We start from the raw sequence: 25327 nt of genomic DNA, 5'->3' as shown, positions 1-25327 counted from the left end.
ATGGCCGGTGAGACCTCTCTCTCTCTCTCTCTCTCTCTCTCTCTTTCTTTCTATATATAGAGGGAAACTTCCACGTGGGAAAAATATATATATAAACAAAGAGGCTTGTGTGTGTATGTGCGGATGGATATATATATGTGTGTGTGTGTGTGTGTGTGTGTGTGTGTGTGTGTGTGTGTGTGTGTGTGCGCGCGAGAGTGTATACCTGTCCCTTTTTCCCCCTAAGGTACGTCTTTCCGCTCCCGGGGTTGGAATGACTCCTTACCCTCTCCCTTAAAACCCACATCCTTTCGTCTTTCCCTCTCCTTCCCTCTTTCCTGATGAAGCAACCGTGGGTTGCGAAAGCTTGAATTTTGTGTTTGTTTGTGTGTCTATCAACATACCAACACTTTCGTTTGGTAAGTTACATCATCTTTGTTTATATATAAAGATGGTATCTGTTCTTTTGGACATGTCGGATGCGCAAACAGTGCCCGAACGCTTACGAGAATCGGCAAAAAGCCGCGAGTAATGAGTATAGTGGGTAGGGGAACTATGAATATAGTGAGGGACAATAAGTTGGGAACGTGGGTCTCACTGGACGCGTGCCAGAGATAAGCGTCAGCACGGTACCTCAGCGTGTTCGGTCACAGGGCTAACTGTAATAAAAAAAACTGAGTAAATGGATCAACGACGAACTACAGCGGGTGTCTTGCGAATTCCGCCCCGAGCAGAAACCACGAACGAAAACGATCAAAATAAGTTTAAAAAAATGGATAGAGCGTCTGCCATGTAAGCAGGAGACCCCGGATTCGAGTCCCGGTCGGGGCACACATTCTACACTGTCCCCGTTGACTTATATCAACGCCTGTATGGAGCTAGGGGTATTCATGTAATTGTAATTTAATTCTGTGTTGTGTTCTCGGCAACGGTTGCAACCGGAACTAACACGCTAAGTCAGTTTCCGACTGGCGCCACGGGGGGCGCTTTGAGATTCACCGCCAAACGCAAGTGCGGCCCAATCAGGAATCTCCGCACCGGCGCTAACGAGATGGACTTCCGCGTTGCATTAAGTGTCGGCCACAGGCAGCAACGGATCATGTTCGGCGTTGATCTACGACAGTTCTAGTACGGATTTCCAGGTCACTTTTTTTAAGTTTTCCTTGAATAACTCGTAAACCGCGGATCCTAGCGAAACTGTTGTCCAGAATAAAATTAAGCTACGTCAACTTTCCTGCAAAAAAAGTCCTATTCTGAGTCGCCGTTTTCGTGCTGCAGTGGGTCGAAAAACCACAGATTATTAAAAATGGCGTCTTATTGGAGTAAAATTAATATTTATTGTTAAATGAAGAGGGTTAAGAACAAATATTAATTGTGTGTACCACGTCTAAGTGCAATAAAGCCCAATTAAGGAGTAAATTGTGTTCTAGGGGTGTAACAGTCAGGGGTGGAGGGTAGAAGGTGGGAGCCAAGCTCACCAGAATGTGGTCATGCCGTTACGTCCATCATAGGTCTGTAAACTGAAGAGGGAGATTGTGATTCTCCGCTCTGTCCATTCCACCACGTCACAAGATGTAGCTGAACTGCAGGGTGTTTCAGAAAGTTATACCGACCCTCAACAGTGCACCTTATGGCTCACTGGCAATGCAGTTAGTAAACATGCCAGTGGGGAAAGGGGGGTGTTTATTTTCCACAAGTGTGTTAACACTGCATGGAGTACAGACATGAGTTACTAATAATAATCACACAAGAAATGCATACGGACTGAATCTACGTAAATCTCTGCTCTCTGTTCTACACTTCTGGAGGACAAATTGATTCTTAGTCATCCTGTACGGCAGCTGTAGCCTTCTTCCGCGAAAAACTACCTTCCCTACCATGAGCGCAGCTCGCTTTTCAGGTTACGCACCATATCTTCTCAGCATTTCCTGTCAAGTTCTCTTATGTGAGTAGAAAAAATAACTTAAATTATCATAGTGTTGTTATTCTCAGTTTATTAAACGAATATTTATTTGCAGTTGTTAAGTCAGTTTATGCAAAAAAAGTTCATCAGATGGAGCTGTCATCTGTATCACACACTGCAGAATCTGTTCCATGTGTTACATGATGTCAACATGTGTCCTACAATGGCGATTTCTTTATCTCCACTTATTACTTGTTGGAATACTTTTTCACAGCATGAGGAGTATAAAATGCACAACCCCCGCCTAAAATCTCACATCATCTGAAGAAGCCCACACGCTTAAATTGCCTCCCTCTACAACAGAAGTAGGTCACCTAGGAGTAACGGAACTTTATAAATTTCGAATTAAGTCAAGCAATGCATTACAGCAGATTATTGTTCTAGACTTCACATATTCACACCTACCTTGGAAGACATAGTGTGGTAAGTATCTCCACTAAAGTAAAGCAAAGTCGTGTGGCATGGATGGCTGGGAGACTCGAAAGGGCAGTTCATCCGTCTAATCGGAAAGGTTTTCACTATCCTCTGCACTGCAGGCACCTTTTCTCTGGGAAGAATAGGAGCTGTGTGTGTAAATGTATCTGTTAAGTGTAGGTGAATGGTTCAAATGGCTCTAAGCCCTATGGGACTTAACATCTGAGGTCATCAGTCCCCTAGACTTAGAACTACTTAAACCTAACTAACCTACGGACATCACACACATCCGTGCCCGAGGCAGGATTCGAACCTGCGACCGTAGCAGCAGCGCGGTTCCGGACTGCAGCGTCTAGAACCGCTCGGCCACAACGACCGGCTGAAGTGTAGGTGACTGTGTGCGTGTGTGTGTGTGTGTGTCGGAGATAACGAGAGAAGGGAAACGGTGACACCTAGTGCCAGCTCATAGTCTACTCCTCTCGAAGAGCACCAGGGGGCCCGCCGAGTTTAACGTTCCCATCCGAAAGACAGATCAACATCAACAATGTTGCATGCCCTCACTTCAAGAGACATTGCAGAGGAGTCTGGAACTGGATCCAGGACATTGGCGCAATGACTGGTGATCAAGTATTTTACCCTCCTTCCGTAAAGCTCGCGGTGTGCCAGGACAGTCATCCACCCAAGTACAGCCCACTACCGACGGTGTTTCACTTCAGTGGTTTAACGGGAACCGGGGTATAATGTCTGTGTTTATATAGTGTCCGTATCTTCATATTACAATGTCCTGACACTGTTCTGGTAAGTATTACGGAATAGATTCGAATTTTTCGAATGTGGAATGACATCAGCTGTTTGTGACACATGGAAACTTGTGCCGAGCCGGGACTCGAAACAGGATTTCCCGCTTATCGCGAGCGATCATCTGAACCACATTGGCTATCCGAGCACGCCTCCAGGAATGATGCAAAGTTCCGTATGTCTCCGAAGAAGACTTCAGTTACCGTATCGTGTGACGAGAACCAGTTTCTCTTCTAGTAGAGTAGAACGCTACGCGGAGATTTATATAGAGTCTTTCCATACGCGTTTCTTGTGATAGTATTATTAATAATTTATGTCTGCATTCCATGTGGTGTTAATGCTCTTTATGGAAAGTAAACAAGCCCTGGGCATTTCTGCACACTGCGTAGTCGGTGATTCTTATGACGTGCTGCGGAGAATCAATATAACTTTGTGAAAAACCTTTCAGCTGCTTCTTGTGATATGGTGGGGTAGGTGGAATGGGGAACCACCTTCTTGCTTTTCACTTTGCAGACCTAAGAAAGAGGGAAGTGCGTGACCACAACCCGGCGACCGATCTTTCCTCGCACTTTTATCTCCGCCCCCTCCACTCTGTTATATCCCCCGATCACAGTTTACCCTTTAAAATTGCTCTACTGCACTTAGACGTGATTCAAACATTGAATATTGGTTGTTAACCCAATTTTTTTAACAACAAATATTAATTTTATGCCATTAAAACAATATTTTAATAATCTGCGATTTTTCCATCCTCTGCAACGCGGGAACTAATAGTGCCAGAGAAAAAATGAATACGACCTTCTTTGTAGGAAATGTAACGTAGTTTAACTTTGTACTGGAAAACAGTTTCGCTAGAAGGCAGGATTTTCGAGTTATTCAAGAAAACGTAATAGCGTGACCATCACACACCCCTCCCCAACCTTCACATCCCACACGTGGGGACAATTAGTATGTCATTCATAAAATCCCCCCTCCTGACCACCTCCTATCACTGTACAAACATTTGTGGCCATATGAATTTTTTCCCACATTCGCCCTTTGTCGTTCTCCGTTGAGTGGACTTTAATCAACACAAGGTCCCACAGTTGGCCAGGTGGGCGTGGGGCCAGTGGGGCCAGTGTAAGTTTACGAAATGCTTCATTCTGGGCCACAAATTTCCAATCTGATTCAGGTCTTGCGCTCGAGCAGGTCAGTCAAATGGTTCAAATGGCTCTGAGCACTAAGGGACTTAACATCTGAGGTCATCAGTCCCCTAGAACTCAGAACTACGTAAACCTAACTAACCTAAGGACATCACACACATCCATGCCCGAGGTAGGATTCGAACTTGCGACCGAAGCGGTCGCTCACAGTTCAGTCGATCAGGTCCCTGTCAGCCGGTTGCAGAAGCCATCGCTGAACTGTTCGACTCGTGTGAACCGATGAGTGTTCCTGTTGAACTGGATCACTCCATTGTACTAACACAAGTCGAGTGGCTGGAAGTGACACATGATAAGCTGCGTCTAGTGAAGTCCATTACGCGGCCGTGACGTACTTCCTTTCAGTCACGTAAACGGGATCAGGTTTGCATAACCCCTCTGACGCACAGCTTTTTGCTCTGGTGAGAGGATCCTTCAATGTGTCGCGCTTGTGGCGTACAGATAACTGTGTGTCATATTTTATTGGACTCTGTTTTATTTTGAAACGAATTTTGTGCTTTAAGGTTTTGTGATCTGTTCTTAATGTGTTAACAGGCGCTCATTATCTGTTCTTTGTTTTACGGCGTCTGATATTAAGTGACTGTGTTGGTCAACGCGAATGAAGCAGGAGTGACTGAGTGAGTGTGTGACTGAGTGGGTGAGTTACTGAATGTCACAACACACTCACATTCGCTCCTTTTAATATTTGTAAGGGTGTTGATATCCTTGCCGTCCAGCGCCACATACACACACACACACACACACACACACACACACACACACACACATACGAGCGCGCGCGCTGTTTCATGATGTCCACAATCCACTCACTGGTCCGCGCCATGATGACCATAAATTCGATGAAGTATCAGCCATCTGATGACATCCACTCCCAGCACGAGACTGTGACGCGGCCAACACACGAATGTTGGCCCACGTGGGCTTTCTGTGGGTTGTAACGTGCTCCTCATGGCTTGTAAACGATCACTGGACTGCCATCCACTGAGCTAAATATTGACTTATCTGAAAAGATGACATGGTGTCTGTCACGGCCTACATCAAGTTAAGCTAGGCTGCAAATGGTTTGCTAGCATCCAGGGAAATTGGTCTCTCTCTTGAATTGGACGGCATCTAAAAACCGACTTTCCATATATGTGTCAACTAACACGTTTTCTTACTGAGGCTTCGACACCCTTCCTTACTCTGACTCTCGAAGTCGGCCAAGTACTCTGTCACGCGCCACCACTTTATCCACTTCTGGGCACAGCGAGGTTGAACGCCACTCGTGGCTGCCACTCCACGCGCACTGGTCGAGTGCGAGGATGCTGTCTGTCGTGGCCCGCGTATGCAGAGACAGTCTTGTAGCAAATGAGTGTTTGTCATTTAGTCGTCCGTGGCGCAGTGTGTTATCTTGTTCGGTATATCTCGGCTATATCAGTGTTGCGCTTGTAACACAATAACGAACAATAGAATGTAAAAAAAAGTGGTACGAGGGGGGGCGGACGCAAATTGCTTCAGTAGAATTGCACTGCATCGAACGCCGCCACGCGGCTACCCTGTAACTGTACAGGTTTGTTCTTACTTGTTTATTCGAGGCTGAAGCGTCTCGCCGTTTCGAACAGATAAAAGAAATTGCCGTATTGTACAGTCGTGGACAGAACGAGCGAGACCCCTCGCCTTTTCGTTATGCTGATCCGCACAGCCTTAAAGTCTGCTACACAACATACAAGGCAAGGCGACGAAGTGCTACCAACATATTATGCACAGGTGTGAAATTGAAAAACTATCCGAACTTTGTCAGACAGTTTTCAGTCACGTGTAAGACTATATCAATGCTGGTTAGTGTGTTAAACAACACGTAAATATAAGATATAAATGAAAGAAGAAACGCTAATTAGTATTAAATGTACTAATAAAAATTAATTTCTTACACCACCAAGGGACCGTATACCGCAGGAAGTGCGATACATTTCCGATTATTAGGTCTACCTGTACTCGAGGTAAATGGGTTTTAAGGGTTGGGTAGACAGATGACGGTCAAGAAATTGAGACTAGTGGGGTTCCATTTTTACCGATTTAGGTGACGAAATCCTAACAACGAAAATAGCTACCACAGTTACTGAAGATGAGGGCCGCATAATAATTCCCCCTACTCTTTATTCGAGATGTTCTAGTTGCTGTCGATACATCAGCATATTAATCGTAGCTACGCTTTCGATCCAAATCATGTTTACAGGAATGCAAATAAAATACATTTGCCTATACACGTGGTAATTCAGATCCCAGTATTAATGCCACCGCGTTTTAGAAGTGCGAGCATTCCCATTGCTAGCTAGCTTAAGAAACAGTTCGGCTAATGAACGTTTTCTGGCTGTGGCGAGTCTAATGGAGAATTCGAAACATTGTAGAATACGTTTGGAGCTATGCAGCCGTTTATTTCCTCGGGTGGTGCAGAATTATCCTACTAAATGTACTCGCTAATAACAGTATTTTGTAATTTCGACAACCATCCCGAATGACTGTCACATAAGCGGTGACATCAAGGTAGAAAATTCATGTTTTCGAATCCAGAAAGCTCTATGCAACAGAAATTGCAGATCATTTTGCCATTTTCAGTGCGAAATTGCCGGCTAATTCATGTGTGGGGTAATAATAGAGTGCTGTTTGCCTGGGTTGTCTGCTAGCGTAGTGAAAGGTGTTTGCTACTGCAAGGGAGGTCTGGTTTGTTTTTGGTTCTAATCTCGATGGAGACAGATAGACTATCAGTAATGAAATTGTAAGAAATTCTCGTGCCCCCGCCCCCCCTCCCCCCAATACGTTTTATTGCTACCTTTATTATGTACCGGCGCCATGTGGAGGTAAATATGAAAATCTTGTAGAATTTCATACTTGTTACTGCCTACTTTTTCCTCTTTTGTCAATAAATCAATTGACTTAACTGTGGCAATGAATGATTTTTAATTGAATTTCGTTATGAATCTTCACGCATTGCTAAATTTGCTAACATGGTAGGTCAGCAACAGTAATCCAGCATGACTGGTCTGAACGTTGACACAGACAGTTTTGCGGCCGAATGCGCATAATATTTTGCTAATTCGTAACCATCTGGGGTACTTTGTCTTACTAAAACAGTTATGTTATCTCGATAAGCTGAAATTCATTTTTATTAGTACAGTTTATAGTAATTAGCGTTTCTTCTTTCATTTATATCTTCAATTACGTGTTGTGTTTAACACACTAATCAGCATTAATATAGTCTTACACATGATTGCTAACAGTCTGACAAAGTTCAGATAGTTTTTCAGTTTCACGCCTGTGCATAGTATGTTGGTAGCACTTCGTCGCCTTGCCTGTTATGCTGTGTAGCACACTTTAAAGCTGTACGGATCAGCATAACGAAAAGGCGAGGGGTCTCGCTCGTTTTGTCCACGGCTGTACATGTAAAACAATACGCTGTAATTATACCCTGACACAGAAAATCAAAAGCTCTAGGGGTTAAACTGTTACAATAATAAGGGAACAAATACACTTCTAAAAGTGTGTTACATGTGATGCTGTTGCCGTTGCCAGTACGTGTTGCGTTAACAGTGGTGCGAGCTGTACACAACCGAAGGTACCAGACCTCATTAAGACACGCGAACAGTTTTGTTTTGACGACTGTACATGTGCCACACAATTAATTTAAGAACTATAATAGCAGCAAACTCCCACGACTTTGATATCGTCATAATTTACACAATACAAAATCTAAGTGTGCGCTCAAATTTATCAGTTATATCACTAAGCATTACGACTGCGATCTGTGTATGTAAATGAGGGAAATGCCGTTTCTTTGAGTCGTTTCCACCTACGTTTGGGAAATTCGTTTTTCTGTGTCTTCTCATTCATAGACGTTCTTTCCCTTTCTCTCTTGCCTTACTCAAGATATGGTTTGGTGGTTCTACCTGCGAACTCAGAAACCGCATCCGATTTGTTGTTGGCAGCAGGCATGGTCAGGCCGTGGATGTGTGTTTTTCCATGACTGGAATCTCACTTGTCAGGCTGGGAGTCCATCCACGTCGGCCATCACGCAACAACTGAAAAGTATCCTGTGCTAAATGTGGTTTGAAAGTTCTGGAATTCCTTGCCGTTTTCGAGAATCTTACTCTTCGCGCTACTTTATTATCCGTAAGTTAGCTGTGGAATTTGGAAATTAACATACGGGTTGATTCCGTGATGATGTTACGAAACTTCAGGCATGATGTAGAAGGGCGAAAGGATCAATTTCAGGTAGTGGACTCTGGTCCAAAAACGACCTAGTCGCAAGTTATAAGTGAAAATCGACTCAAGTTCCGCCTTACCCACGCTCATCACTCAATTGGCTCTAAGCACTATGGGACTTAACATCTGAGGTCACCAGTCCCCTAGACTTAGAAATACTTAAACCTAACTAACCTAAGGACATCACACACATCCATACCCGAGGCAGGATTTGAACCTGCGACCGTAGCAGCCGCGTGATTCCGGACTGATGCGCCAATAACTCAAACTAAGAGCCCCAGCTTCCGAACCTTGATCATGACGTACAGAATTACCGTCGAATATTCTCATATACCCTCAGATAATTTCTCCTGTTGATGGATTAGCAACCTGATGTCATAGAGACCGGAAATCTTAAGTCTACGGTACGGCAATAATGACTTCCATTTACCTGCACAAGTTTCAGAAGCCGCTACACTTACAACAGTTTTTCGAAATGGCATCCCCCAGCGTCAATGCAGGCATGGCATCTTCGCATAAAGTTCTGTCGTACCCGTTCTAACAAGCCCGGCATCGTTTGAACTGTGGTGCAGACTGCGAGAATTCTTGCCAGGAGAACCTTTTCAGTCTCGACAGACATCTCGTACACAAGACTTTTCACAGGGCCCCTCATGAAGGAATCAAATGGAGTGAGATCAGGTGAACATGCTGGTTACGAAACCTCTTCTGCCTCTTCACTTTTCAGGGCATGTCTAATCCAGGTGTTCACGAACCCTCAGTTCAAAGTGAGGTGGGGCTCCATCGTGGTGGAGCCACATCCGTTGACGAATAACAAATGGCATATGTTACAGGAACCTGGATAGTACGTCCGCAGGTGCATTAAATTGGGGAGGAAGATGAAACAGGTCCAGTACGTAATCACACCCTGACGGAAAAACTGTGTTGATGGCTCTTCACAACTGCAATGTGGGGCTTCTCATTGGCCCAAACATAACTACAAGGTGTGAGTGGAAAGTTTTAAGAATGGGCTTGTAATTGTACAATGGTGGTACTTACATGCTACTGTGATGCATCCCCTTCAAAATAGTCTCTTTATGACTGAACACTCCGTCTCCATCGGTGTTTCCACTTTTGAAACATTCCTGGAAATTTTTTTCCTGAAGTGTGTTAAGGACGCTCTCCGTATTTGCCTGGATGTTTTCAGTAGAGTCAAATCGCTTCCCTTTCAGTGAAAATTTCAGTTTAAGTAACAGGTAGAAGTCTGAAGGGGCCAAATCAGGGGAATATGGCTGTTGTGGAAGCACAGAAATTTTGAATTTGGTATGATTAGCCGGAGCATTGTCATGGTGTAGCACCCAATTCCCGTCTTTCCTCAATGCAGGCGTTTTCTTCTGCACTTTTTTCGCAAACGTTCAAGGACACGTTTGTAGTATTCCTGGTCAATTGTCTGTCCTCTAGGGGTAAATTCATAATGCACAATACCGTTATAATCGAAAAAATCACCAACATTGTCTTCATCTTTGCCGGCCGTGGTGGCCGAGCGGTTCTAGGCGCTACAGCCTGGATCCGCGCGACCGCTACGGTCGCAGGTTCGAATCCTGCCTCGGGCATGGGTGTGTGTGATGTCCTTAGGTTAGTTAAGTTTAAGTAGTTCTTAGGGGACTGATGACCTCACAAGTTAAGTCCCACAGTGCTCAGAGCCATTTGAACCATTTGAATCTTCATCTTTGACCGACTTTGCCGTGCTTTTTTTGGTCGTGGTGAACCTGGAGTCTTCCACTGCGAAAACTGCACTTTGGTTTCAGGATCATATCCATATACCCACTATTCGTCACCTTTAATTACCCTATTTAACAAATCTGGGTCATTTTCAGTCCAATTAATCAGTTCTTGGCATACTTCAAATCGGTATTGTCTCTGGTTCAAAAATGGTTCAAATGGTTCTAAGCACTATGGGACTTAACATCTGTGGTCATCAGCCCCCTAGAACTTAGAACTACTTAAACCTAACTAACCTAAGGACATCACACACATCCATGCCCGAGGCAGGATTCGAACCTGCGACCGTAGCAGTCCCGCGGTTCCGGACTGCGCGCCTAGAACCGCTAGAACACCGCGGCCGGCATTGTCTCTGGTCACTTGACAACACTTTTGGGATGAATTTTGCGAACACTCAACGCATGTTCAGATCTTCAGTTAAAATTGCCTGATCTGCATAGAAACTTAAATTAAGTTCATCAGCCATCTCGCTAATTGTAAGTCTACGATCAGAGCGCACTAAGTCGCAAACTTTCGCAACATTTTCATTTGTTTTTGAGGTGGAAGGACGGCCGGACCGTGGTTCATATTCAAATGATTCACGGCCATTTTTAAATTTGTTGAACCAGACAAAAACTTTTCACTGGCTCATACAGTTATCTCCAATAACTGTTTTTAACAGTTCGTAAGTCTCCGAAGCTGATTTCTCGGTTTTAAAACAAAATTTCACACAAACTCGTTGCTCCGTTTTACGTCCATTTTCACGCAGACAGATGCCACAAGGAAACGCAGTTTCCTGTCAGAGGGCGTTCAAGGACAAGGCAATGACTCACTCCCCACCCTTTGTGTACCTGCCTGCCAAACCAGTAAACAGTAGTGGATCCATTCTTAAAACTTTCCAGTCACACTTCGTATTTCGACCATTTAGCATTCCGTCGCTGGTGAAACAAGACTTCATCCGTGAAATATACAGGATATTAAGGATCGACTGTAAGGGCCTGTAATAACCATTGGCTGAACACGGCATGTTGTCGGAAATCAGCAGGAGCCAAATCATGCACTTTTTGTGGATAGTAGGGTTGTAGCAGCATTTCGTGTAATACTCGCCGCACTGTACTCTACGAAACATTCATTTCACGTGCGTGTGATCGAGTGCTGATTGTAGGTGCTTCATCCACTTGACCAAGCACTGCACCTTCTAAGCCGATAGTCCGCATAGTTTGACATCCTCCTCGGTCGTTTGTACTGTGATACCAATTGCCCCGTTTCCCTTAATCGTTGGAACAGTATCGTAAAAATGGTGCGAGCAGGATGTTTTCTACGCAGATATTTGGTCCAGCACAACATTTCCGCTTCTCTGCTGTTTTCATTTGCTTGCCCATACATGGCAATCAAGTCTGGAAGTTCTGCCACCTGGTACAATTCCATTTGGTTAGCTTTTAGTCACAGACTTTAGTCTACTACAGTACAGACATTGTACTCCAGGACCGCTCATGTCGGTATACAGTACGCCATCTGCACTGTATTAGTTGAGTTATTATCCCAACCTGTACACCTAAGTGCTCTTCAGGATTCCGTACCCAACAATCTTAGCGACAACTTTACCGATACATGTATTCCACTGTCAGAAGTATCAGAACGATTTTCGATTACAGCTTTCGACTCGATCGTTTCCGGACTGGGGTTCCTTAGATTGATATATTTACCCTTCTACATAATCCCTGTAAGTTTAGGTCGTCATCACGGAATCACCCTCTCTATAGAATATAAATGCTTCTACAATTTTTTTTTTGGGGGGGGGGGGGATGGGAGTCTTGTACCTTATGACACCACTACCCCTCTGCCCCCCCCCCTCCCATTTTTCCGACTTCTGGAATATATCTTAAGATTCGCCAGATTGTATAGTAATGTACTTGGCAATGGTAATTCGTTTTGTTATATGTGACATAAGAGCAAATCCGTACCGACAATGCAGTGCGTAAAGACGCGCACAGCTTATGTCATTTAGAGACTTAGCCTTATCTAAGGGCTCTATACTGCCGCACTCAAGTGAGTCGTCAGGCTGAAAGATTACATTTTAGCCTAGTATTGCTGATCCCCTTGTATCTGTGTAACCAATGAATCGTGCACTGACTTAATTTCAAGAGTAGATTTGCAGGTATTAAGGACTTACCTGTGATCCGGTACTGCGGCGACGGTTACCAGTGACAGCATGTGCATGCCGGCTGTGAATGCGGCCATTATGTGTAGTGCGAACTGGCGCATCTGGTAGGGCCCAAACTCCCCTGCAAGCAAACGAGGCAAAGTTAACACACTTCGTTCAAAAAAATGGCTCTGAGCACAATGGGACTTAACTTCTAAGGTCATCAGTCTCCTAGAACTTCGAACTACTTAAACCTAACTAACCTAAGGACATCACACACATCCATGCCCGAGGCAGGATTCGAACCTGCGACCGTAGCGGCCGCGCGGTTCCAGAATGTAGCGCCTAGAACCGCTCGGCCACCACGGCCGGCAACGCACTTCGTTCTCGCATTACTTAGCATAATAAGTAATAATCTCTGATAGGCATTCGTTGAATGCTATCCAGTTCTCTGTGACCTTTTTTTCCACTGTATTTAATTTCGTGTTTTATTCTGTGCATACGGAAAATATTAATTCTGTTGAAAATGTGAAAACTTGTAGCTTTACATAATGACACACTCCATGACAGCACACAACCAGAGATAAAATACCATACACTATTGCAACAGAGCGTTGCAATCTCTGAAAAATGGAGAAAATAGACTCCTTGTAATTTGTTCGTATTAAAAGGGAGAGAACTGTGATGAACTGGGACTAATACGGTCTGAGGTTTCGTGGAGGTACTATATGCAGTTGGCAGAATATATTATTGTGAGACATCTCGATAAATTTGTAATTGACAGAATTACGTCCGGCTGTCGACGAATTTTGATCTGTGATTGTGACTAATCGTAACGGGGATTGTTACGACTGAATTTAAAAAATATGGTATTACGTTTTAGGTACGCGCCCGGCGTCTATCTTGCAATTGTCTCAGTCTCAGTTTTCATATGTAAGATTTATTTCTATGGAAGTTGTAAGGATGTGTGAAGGATGAAGTGTTGAATAGAGCCTACATCACAGTCATTGCTTTTTGAGCAAATCATTTGATTACGTAATCTCATTTCATAAATACAGCTAATTAATAAACAGTTCATCCTCCACGCATAGCGCCACAATGGCAGAAATGCAGACTCCCTGACTACGTACAGTCACGACGGTTAAGGGAAGAGTGAACGATTTTGTAAATGTACTGTTATTAACTCATTTCAGCTCTGATGTAGCAGAGCTTCGCTGAAAATGTGAAACCACATTCACCCTGAGAAGGTATTCAAATTTGAGTTCAATTGTCCGCCTGCTTAGCTGCGTGGTAATGTGTTCGCCTCCCATGCAAGCGGGCCTGGGTTCGATTCCCGGTGTTATGTTGGCTTCATCTTCATTTTATCCTCCTCACCGGCGCGCAAGCCGCCCAATGTGGCGTCGACTGAAGTAAGTCTTGCACTTGGCGGTCAGACTTCCCCGCCCAGCCGAAGATGCCATATGCTCATTTCCATTTTAATTTCAGTTGATAGAACGAGGTTTCAGCGGTGATTTATTGCACTGAAATGATAAAATTCCTAGGACAAAGCTTTCATTTAACAACACTTTTCAGAGTTCAATTTTCAGTTACATACGCAGTTAAAAAACGTCTGCGTCAGATTACATAAATCATTGTAGAAATACAATAGTTACGGGAGTACAGAATTTTCTTTTCTCTCGTTCGAGTTCACATGAGTGTTGCACTAATTCTCTAACTGTGTCTTCAGTAATTCAGCATGCAAAACATTCTAAATAAACGTATACGAGTCACAGGCACTTGGCAGACTGAAGGTTTTCACTTTATGGAAAGCTGGCGAATTCTGCACCGGAAGCAAAATATGTCGAGTAGCAGCAGGTCCATACCAAATTCTTGCCGAGACACAAAAAAGACAACAAGACTATGTCACAATATTATTATCATAAAATAAAGAGCGCTGTCAATAGTGAGTCGATGATTTGGGTAATACGTTCTACAGGCCATTGTAAGTGGTCAGAGAGGACAGATTTTGAACTCGGCCAACAGCAGATTTCGGTCCTTGTGCGTGGCAAAACGTTGAGTCAGATGTGATGCATATACGAGGTGGGACCCAAAGAAAATCGGAATAACATTGCCGCGGGTGCAGCTAGTGTAGTACTCTTTTCTGCTGCTAGGCATGTATAGCGCAACTCATTGCTCGTTATGTGCCGCCTGTGTTGTCGATCCGGCTTGTTCTGTTCATCTGGTATGTTTTCTTTGCTAGCGCTGTTTTGTTCTTGTTTCGTTTTTTGTGATGGCAATTAGTGAACAACGTGAAACTGTGAAATTTTGTTTTCCCCTCGTTAAAAATGCTGCTTAAACTGCTTTAATGTTGAAAACAGCTTACCAGGATGACGCTATGGGAAAAACTGAAGTGTACGAGTGGTTTGCTCGATCTGATTGATGACAAACCTCGTTCTGTACATCCATCAACTGCCCGAATCGGCGAAAATATTGAAAAAATTCGAGAGCTTGTGGTCACAGACCGTCTGCAGACCATTGATCAACTGGCAGAGATTAGTGGGTTGTCTTGGAGCTCAGTTCAGCGAATTTTAACGGAAGATTTGGGAATGGAAAGGGTTGCTGCCAACGCACCTGTACACACAGCCATCTCTGTTAGACAGTTTTTAGCTAAAAATGGCATAGTTCCGCTGCCTCACGCACCTTACTCGCCTGACATGGCTCAGTGCAACTTTTTTATATATCCAAGCTTGAAAAGGAGCATGAAAAGGACACAGATTTGACAACATCGAAGAAGTCAAGAAAAAAGTGAGGGAGGAGATGTCAGCCATTTCTATAGATGACTAGAAAAATATTTCGAACAATGGAAGCACCGGTGGGACGAAAGTATTAGTTGTAATGGAGAGTATTTGGTAGGGGATATGGTTATTTCCTAAACAATCTGAAGACATATAGATTTTAAAAAAATATTCCCGTATTTTTTAGGTACCACCTCGTATGATAGTTATATGGGGGAAAACAAGCTATATCGCTAGCAGCAAGAGGCACCACAGCTTCAACATAAAGCTGTAGTCGTACTGAGATACTGTTCCCATAACGCGACTGTTCGTCTCCAAGATAACGAAGTACTTACTTGTTATATCAGTGGTTTTATCCAACATATAAAAGGTATGTTTTGTAACCTATTGGTTATTACCAGCTATCTTATTCACTACTAGTTTAGACAGCTAAACGTGGAGTGTTCATATTTCTGTTTATAAACTAAGCGTTGCGGAGCAGAGGTTATGAAACTGGAGAACTGATGGGGGATTAAAACTGCCGTCCGGTGATCCTAGTGCAAGTTCCCTGTAAGTTCTCTAAATCACTCCATGCCAAGACCGAAGCATTTCTGTCAATGAAATTACAGTCGATTTACTCCCCTTCCCTTGTCCTGTTGAACTAATGCCCCGTCTCTAATTATGACAGCGTCAGCAAGACGCTACACTCTAATAAACTCATTTTTCTTATTTTTGTCGGATTTGCGGTATAGTGAAGTTCGACGTAGTGCGATGACTACAGTTTCAAACACTGGCAAAGTGTATTGTCAACATATTTAAAAGTCACTTTCAGTCCTTATGTTGATGACACACAGCCCTGTTTAGAAAGGAACACTTGCTAAGAATATTGTACGCTAAGACAATAATTAGAAGTGGAAACACACACGCTACGTATGACGGTACGAGAAAATATCCAGGTGATAACAAGTACGTACGGGAGGCTCATAAAAACGACTATGACATGATGTGTTTGCATAAAATGCTTGTGGTCTAGTAGTAGTCTAGTTACGAAAGTAATTTATAATGTAACAGTTACTGCGATGCTTTCGCACAAGAAGCGTAATAGCTTGATGACAGTAGAGAAAAAAATAAAGTCACTAAATGTGAACGATTTTTGTTCAACTTCATCAGTGCTGCTGAAGACTTATGTAACAGTGAGCAGAAAGTAAAAACTTTGAGTAAAGAACGGACGAAAAAGAATAAGGAAGTGAAAGAATAGAAAATAATAGTGGAAAATTTCGTTTTGTTGCACGCAGAAGAGAATATGTTACATAAAATTTTATACTAAAAGTACATAGATGCAAAGTAGAACAGGTGCTGGGTTAGTGGATAGCCTTGAGAGAAAAACATGTTTCAAACAGTTAACAAAATTTCACTATAGAATGCTGCAGATGGAAAACATGTGGTTGATGATGACTGTGCATTTTTGTAAAATAGTATGCAGGCGTTTCCATCACAAGACATCAAATGGAAGGAGGAGTAATGACTGGTCGGAATAACATTGATTTAAAGTAAACGGAAGTTGCATCATATATTTCCTTTACTACCTGGTTAATCTTATGTGGATAATAGGTTCAAATGGCTCTGAGCACTGTGGGACTTAACTGCTGAGGTCATCAGTCCCCTAGAACTTAGAACTACTTAAACCTAACTAACCTAAGGACATCACACACATCCATGCCCGAGGCAGGGTTCGAACCTGCGACCATGGCGGTCGCGCGGCTCCAGACTGTAGCGCCTAGAACCGCTCGGCCACCCCGGCTGGCTATCTGGATAATTTATGAGCAAGACTGAAACAACAATGAGGGCGTGCCAAGTTAGTGCCACATTAATCACAACAACCCGCTTCTGTAGCCGTGGTCACTACCGTACGCCTGTGCGCTGGAGTTCGACTTGGAAGTAATCCTGCTGGTGGATGAAATTTTCACGGCCAGTATTTGGCCGGCGAGAGGAGGAGGGGAGGCAGCGTACAGTCTTTGCACCAATGTCCTGGATTAAATTCCAACTCTCTTCGTAGTGTCTCATAAAGAGAGGGACGTGACTGTGGTTGGTGGTGATCCGTCCGTCGGATGGGGACGTTAAGTTCGGCGGTCCCCTCTGTATTATTCGAGAAGCGTAGGCTACGTTCAAATGGTTCAAATGGCTCTGAGTACTATGGGACTTAACATCTGTGGTCATCAGTCCCCTAGAACTTAGAACTACTTAAACCTAACTAACCTAAGGACATCACACACATCCATGCCCGAGGCAGGATTCGAACCTGCGACCGTAGCAGTCGCGCGGTTCCGGACTAAGCGCCTAGAACCGCTAGACCACCGCGGCCGGCCGTAGGCTACGTACCAGCACCGGCTTCCACTCTTTCCTTTCACTCATCATAATCGCACAACTCAAAAAAAAGACTGTACTATACACGCATCCATTACACTTACCCTCACTATACAAATACATATACGACATAACTCTCACATATCCGCAAGGAAAGGCGCTGAAGATCGCGGAGGAAGACCACTCTTTGCTAAAAGCGACTGAACCCACCCGTAGGATTTTCCAGCGAACACTAATGACAGCATTTGCCTTTGTCTGCATGTTGTGTTACAGTACTATTAAACTAACATCGAAAGCACGACAACTGTAACGTCTGGAACCAAATAAAAATAACGCGTCTCTTGTAGTGGCCATTTTCCCAGCAGCTGTACATAAATTGCAATTGTTTCAAATAAAATGCCTGTTTTGCATGCTGCACATCGAAATTTTTATTTTTGTTTATGCACCCAGACGCGTTTCGCCTTTTTTACAAGGCATCTTCAGTGGATGTCCTGAAATATTACATGATTTGTCCATTTTTACACGTAGGCTATGGTTTCACATTTAGGTTATAGACTTAAAAACAGTTACTTAACGTTTTTTTATCAAGTGGGAAGGTATTTACACTTAGAAAAACAAATGAAACTCTGTATTAAAAAGATGGCAGTTACAGCGATGTGTAACGTAAACAGTGGACTGTAAGATGTCCACCTGGTTGCCACATGAGAAAAAGCAATCTGCTTAGATGCAATGAATTAGAAGTTACCTGTAAATACCTTTCCATTTCATAAAAAACGTTAAGGAACAGTTTTTAAATCTATAACCTAGATGTGAAACCATAACCTATGTGTAAAAATGGACAAATCATGTAATATTTCAGGACGCCCACTGAAGATGCCTTGTAAAAAAGGCGAAACGCGTATGGGTGCATAAATAAAAATAAAAATTTCTATGTGCACCATGCAAAAAAGGCATTTTCTTTGAAACAACTGCAAACAAAAATATTTTAAAATCCGGTAATACGTCTATTCTGCCACACCTCAATGTCGTTTATCTGTAAAACTATGCATTTATGTACAATCGATGTCTGAAAGTTAACTAAGAGCTTCTGTGAAGTTTGGAAGTTATGAGACGAGGTACTGGCACTATTGAAGCTGTGAGGACGGGTCGTGAGTCGTGCTTGGGTAGCCCAGATGGCACAGCACTTGCCCGTGAAAGGCAAAGGTCCCAAGTTCGAGTCTCAGTCCAGTACACAGTCTTAATCCGACAGGAAGTTTCATATCAGCGCACACTCCGCTGCAGAGTGAAAATCTCATTTTGGAGTTATACATTTAGTTGAAACAATTTGCGTTAACACATGCAACACTTACAAAGCCACTCTGTACAGCAGGAGAAAGTGGTGATCTGTGGAATATCTGACGATAGAGTACAATTCTCTAGGCGAAAGGCAACTCGAGACATGCACCGTGTCACGGACGTAGGCCGACTGGGGGCAGTTATTGCACCATTCAGGACATACACTTGGTGTTTCACGGGACGTGTGGACTATTTCAGCATTTTGCGGACCACCGATACCCTTCGAACCTTATGTCTTTCCAGCCAGCAATGGTATCTTCCAGTAGCTTAAATGCCAATGTGGTGAGCCCAGAACCGTGCTACACTGGTCTGAGGAACATGAAAGTGAACTCATGTTGATGCCTTGGCCAGAAAACTCGCCTGACCTAAACCAGGTTGATCAGGGACACTATCGGACGCCAGTTAGCCACAAACCACCAGTCCATGACTTAACGGCATTGCGTGATCTGTGCATAGACACATACTGCCATATACCGCCTGAAATCTACGAATTACTCGTCTAATCCGTGCCACGAAGAATCGCTGCTATATTGTGCTCCAAATTTCGACTAAGACGCTAGTAAGCAGGTGATGATAAAGTTTAGGCTCATCATTGTTTGTACTTGCAGCAGTTACAGACTTATATTTTCCAAAATAGTTGCTGTGTTGTCGTACGTTCTTCCATTCTTCCTCATCGAAGTGTAAATACAGAGTTTAGATTAAATAATTAAAAGGCGGCAAATTGGAAAAATATAGATAAGAGCAATATGTTGACTCGATGTATCCGCACTGCATTATTATTATTATTCTTTCTTTTCTCAGACGTTATGTCTGGTCAAAAATGGAAAGTGACGCGGACCTTGATCAAGCGTGACTTCCTTTTAACTGTACGGTATATGTTACATTGCATTTAGGAACTTTCGGGTAATTGAACATGTATCAATAATTACAGATTTCTGTAGTTTTATATATAAGTTTGGATGATGTACTGGTGGATATTGTGTGGTATGACTCCTGTAATTGATAGTATAATTGGTATAATGTCAACTTTATCCTGATGCCACATGTTCTTGACTTCCTCAGCCAGTTGGATGTATTTTTCAATTTTTTTCCTGTTTTCTTCTGTATATTTGTTGTATTGGTTATGGATATTTCGATTAGTTGTGTTAATTACTTATTTTTATTGGTGAGTATGATGTCAGGTTTGTTATATGGTGTTGTTTTATCTGTTATAATGGTTCTGTTCCAGTATAATTTGTATTCATCATTCTCCAGTACATTTTGTGGTGCATACTTGTATGTGGGAACGTGTTTTATTAGTTTATGTTGTATGGCAAGTTGTTGATGTATTATTTTTGCTACATTGTCATGTCTTCTGGGGTATTTTGTATTTGCTAGTATTGTACATCCGCTTGTGATGTGATCTACTGTTTCTATTTGTTGTTTGCAAAGTATGCATTTATCTGTTGTGGTATTGGGATCTTTAATAATATGCTTGCTGTAATATCTGGTGTTTATTGTTTGATCTTGTATTGCAATCATGAATCCTTCCGTCTCACTGTATGTATTGCCTTTCCTTAGCCATGTGTGTGATGCGTCTTGATCGATGTGTGGCTGTGTTAGATGATATGGGTGCTTGCTATGCAGTGTTTTCTTTTTCCAATTTACTTTCTTCGTATATGTTGATGTTATGTGATCTAAAGGGTTGTAGAAGTGGTTATGAAATTGCAATGGTGTAGCCGATGTACACTCCTGGAAATGGAAAAAAGAACACATTGACACCGGTGTGTCAGACCCACCATACTTGCTCCGGACACTGCGAGAGGGCTGTACAAGTAATGATCACACGCACGGCACAGCGGACACACCAGGAACCGCGGTGTTGGCCGTCGAATGGCGCTAGCTGCGCAGCATTTGTGCACCGCCGCCGTCAGTGTCAGCCAGTTTGCCGTGGCATACGGAGCTCCATCGCAGTCTTTAACACTGGTAGCATGCCGCGACAGCGTGGACGTGAACCGTATGTGCAGTTGACGGACTTTGAGCGAGGGCGTATAGTGGGCATGCGGGAGGCCGGGTGGACGTACCGCCGAATTGCTCAACACGTGGGGCGTGAGGTCTCCACAGTACATCGATGTTGTCGCCAGTGGTCGGCGGAAGGTGCACGTGCCCGTCGACCTGGGACCGGACCGCAGCGACGCACGGATGCACGCCAAGACCGTAGGATCCTACGCAGTGCCGTAGGGGACCGCACCGCCACTTCCCAGCAAATTAGGGACACTGTTGCTCCTGGGGTATCGGCGAGGACAATTCGCAACCGTCTCCATGAAGCTGGGCTACGGTCCCGCACACCGTTAGGCCGTCTTCCGCTCACGCCCCAACATCGTGCAGCCCGCCTCCAGTGGTGTCGCGACAGGCGTGAATGGAGGGACGAATGGAGACGTGTCGTCTTCAGCGATGAGAGTCGCTTCTGCCTTGGTGCCAATGATGGTCGTATGCGTGTTTGGCGCCGTGCAGGTGAGCGCCACAATCAGGACTGCATACGACCGAGGCACACAGGGCCAACACCCGGCATCATGGTGTGGGGAGCGATCTCCTACACTGGCCGTACACCACTGGTGATCGTCGAGGGGACACTGAATAGTGCACGGTACATCCAAACCGTCATCGAACCCATCGTTCTACCATTCCTAGACCGGCAAGGGAACTTGCTGTTCCAACAGGACAATGCACGTCCGCATGTATCCCGTGCCACGCAACGTGCTCTAGAAGGTGTAAGTCAACTACCCTGGCCAGCAAGATCTCCGGATCTGTCCCCCATTGAGCGTGTTTGGGACTGGATGAAACGTCGTCTCACGCGGTCTGCACGTCCAGCACGAACGCTGGTTCAACTGAGGCGGCAGGTGGAAATGGCATGGCAAGCCGTTCCACAGGACTACATCCAGCATCTCTACGATCGTGTCCATGGGAGAATAGCAGCCTGCATTGCTGCGAAAGGTGGATATACACTGTACTAGTGCCGACATTGTGTATGCTCTGTTGCCTGTGTCTATGTGCCTGTGGTTCTGTCAGTGTGATCATGTGATGTATCTGACCCCAGGAATGTGTCAATAAAGTTTCCCCTTCCTGGGACAATGAATTCACGGTGTTCTTATTTCAATTTCCAGGAGTGTATTTATATGAGTGATTGCTTTGTGTATTTTGCTAGTTTCTGCTCGTTCTATAAAGAATTTTCTTAAATTGTCTACCTGTCCATAATGTAGGTTTTTTATGTCGATAAATCCTCTTCCTCCTTCCTTTCTGCTTATTGTGAATCTTTCTGTTGCTGAATGTATGTGATGTATTGTATATTTGTGGCATTGTGATCGTGTAAGTGTATTGATTATTATTGTTATTGTTATTATTATTGTTATTATTATTATTATTATTATTATTATTATTATTATTCGTATGGCTTACATGGTCACTTTACTTTGTATATAAATTATATAAAATACATAGTATGAAAGCAAACACAACATAAAAAACAAACACTCAAAAAATTAAAACTTAAAATCTAGGTTTCTTAACTAGTCCACAGATTTTAGTATCATCAAATATATTTCACTGAGTCCACCAGAAAATTTTTGTAATACACATTTTTCAGTCAGGCTTTGGTAGCTTGCACAGCAATCCCACAGTTGCGCGTAGGGGCATCCCTTCCGTACAAACAGGCACCACATCTTCCGTGCCCTGTACGGAAACAGTTCAGAGCTGTCCATAGTTTCTTGGAAAGATCAAATCCATTTACGCGTTTCGTAGGATCGGCAATGAGGCAAAAATTTGCTGGTGGAAACGCCTACCAAACATCTCTCCATCCTTGACACTCATAATGTATAAGAGACGCATCTTAGGTTGTTCTGGGTGGTTTTATGGACTTAAGTCAACTGGCAGATATATTCTGTGGCTGGTTATACAGAAGTAAATTTTGCTGAATAACACGCTTTTGGAACTCTGTTACCACTGTTGCTTTTCGTCTAATTGATTGTGGTGCAGTATTACATAACACGTGGAAGTATTGTTGATTTAGTAGGGCCACTTATTATCCTCACAGCATGATTTAGCTTCACATCAAACTGCGTGCATCTGTACCGTTTCTCCATACTGGAGCACAGTACTCTGCCATAGAGTAAACCAATACCAGTGTAGCAGAGTAGCTGCATTTGCACCACATCCTGACCGAGGTAGTTTTCTGATTTATTAGTCCAATACCAAAAACCACAGTTATTCCATTATCAAGATCTTCGCCACAAGGTGCCCCATTTCCCTATATTATAATCATTTCATTTGAACCACACGTTCGCTGTGATGAATAAGGGAAGAACGTGCAATACAGCAATTTTATCTTAGGAAATATGACTCTAAGTACAGTATGTGTTAACATATACCGTTTCAATTAAATGTGTAACTTTTTGCCAAATAATACCCCGTTTATGACTTATGAATCTTCTGCTCTTACCTCTCTGTTACACGTATTATTGATGCAACGACGTTTGCTTCTATAGTCTTTAGATCAATACACAGGTACACAATTTGACTTGATGAATGGTAGAAAATATGTATTTTCGACTATAAAAATATTTTGTATTCGATTTCAGCCGTTAAAATAGCCGCGCTACCATTGTCAGAATACGAGGTCATATCTCGAAGAGCAGAATCGAGTGGCAGATAAGGGAGTCAGAAACGGCAAGATGGAGTACGACCATTATCCTCAAGTTGAATGAGACACGGTACGTTACGAAATCTCGTAAAGAAGGTCACTGGCGCAAGCAGAGCTACAGACTTAATACGAGGCTTGTGACACAATTCCCGTTTACAGCATCGCGGACTTGCTTACCGAAGAAGTTGTAAGGCTCTCAAGAACATGACTGAGAACACAGGTAGGAATCTAGTGAGGATGAAAATCTGAGGCGTTGAACCAATTGTTTTGTAGGCAATTAAAAAGAAAGTTAGGTTTTAACGTCCCGTTCGACGTCGAGGTCATCAGAGATGGAGCACAAGCTCGGAAGGTTTCAAGGATGGAGAAGGAGCCCGGCAGTTCCTTTTAAAAGGAACCATCCTGGCGTTTTCCTGGAGCGACTGAAGGAAATCACGGAAGACCTAAATGTGGATGCCCGGACGCCGACTCCACCCATCTTCCTGCCGAATGCGGAGCCAGTGTGCTAACGGGCAATGGAGGAAAAATATTAGTGTCTTATACTTACTGCAGAAGCTATCTGCAGGCCCGGATGGAGGAGGAGGGGAGCAAACCGGGGTAACTGCCCCGGGTGGCAGTTTCAGGGGGCGCCAAATTCATAGTCTTGCAGAAAAAAAAACCTTGTTTCACAAAGCGCCTGGCAACCAGCGCACGTTGGTCTGTCGATTACTCATATGATTTTGAATCGCATCCCTGTTGGTTTTCGACACATTCTATATTTGAACGAATCATAAGTTGATTTTTGAATGCGTGCATAGTGTACGTGCTGTCTCTGCCAGGGGAAACCCCGTCGCATCTAGAAATAAAAAACCTTCCGGCAGAGAAAATGGGACGGTGCTATACGAGCTGAGCTGAATAAACCCGAACAAGTCAATGCTAATTGCGGTTTGTTTATGTGGTCGACTGGGTGTGCGAATGATAAGCGTTGTTGTAATTGTTAGCGAAATCCATACACTCAGACCACCAGAGTGGAAATAAACGCCGCCCGGTGTGACCTAGCGGTTCTTGGCGCTTCAGTCCGGAACCACGCGACTGCTACGGTCGCATGTTCGAATCCTGTCTCGGGCATGGATGTGTGTGATGTCCTTAGGTTAGTTAGGTTTAAGTAGTTCTAAGTTCTAGGGACTGATGATCTCTGATGTTAAGTCTTGAACCATTTTTTTAAAAATAAACGACTAACAGGAATAACTGGTAAGAAAGATTACATATTATCTTCTAGGTATATCCAAGAAAATTAAATTCTGACAGAAAAATTTTGCTATATCGCTACACTACTAATGGCCAGTTGCAAAGTCCCCGGTTAGTAGTCACCTAATTCTATTTTCGGAATAGCGCAGAAAACGCGTTGTACGAACGCGTAAAATCGCCTAATCGGATAATAAACGTAGGATAACTAAACCGATGATTCTGGCATGGTGAGTGAAGTTAACCGGAGAATAAGTTTTGACAATAACATGAATAGTTACTGAAGATTGTTTGTTAGAACGAGGAAGGAGAAGAAACGGAGATATCACACAAATTATATCGAAGAATATGACGATTCCCAATTCACATAAAAATTTCATACTATTACTACTTTTAGATCCCATGCTTGAGAAACTGGAGCGTATGAATGAAATGTGAAACTACATTCTAACACAAACCTTTTTGCTTGTAGTAGGCATAAGAGACATCTGATATTGGTACTTTGTG

The 25327-nt window shown here is 43.5% G+C and overlaps 1 protein-coding gene across 2 annotated transcripts in view; it reads right to left on the bottom strand.

The window, feature by feature from the left end:
• The window catches only part of LOC126249573 (organic cation transporter protein), a 704235-nt gene that overhangs the window by 173153 nt on the left and 505755 nt on the right, over positions 1 to 25327 (bottom strand). For both annotated transcript variants that reach the window (XM_049951237.1, XM_049951238.1), the window contains exon 2: positions 12503 to 12614. In XM_049951237.1, the coding sequence (XP_049807194.1) occupies positions 12503 to 12614 (112 nt within the window). The remainder of the gene's footprint in view (positions 1 to 12502; positions 12615 to 25327) is intronic.

Source organism: Schistocerca nitens, chromosome 3, assembly GCF_023898315.1.
Source record: "Schistocerca nitens isolate TAMUIC-IGC-003100 chromosome 3, iqSchNite1.1, whole genome shotgun sequence".
Classification (NCBI taxonomy): Eukaryota; Metazoa; Arthropoda; class Insecta; order Orthoptera; family Acrididae; genus Schistocerca; species Schistocerca nitens.
The sequence above is the reverse complement of the archived record's forward strand: the minus strand, read 5'-3'. Positions and strand labels throughout refer to the sequence as shown.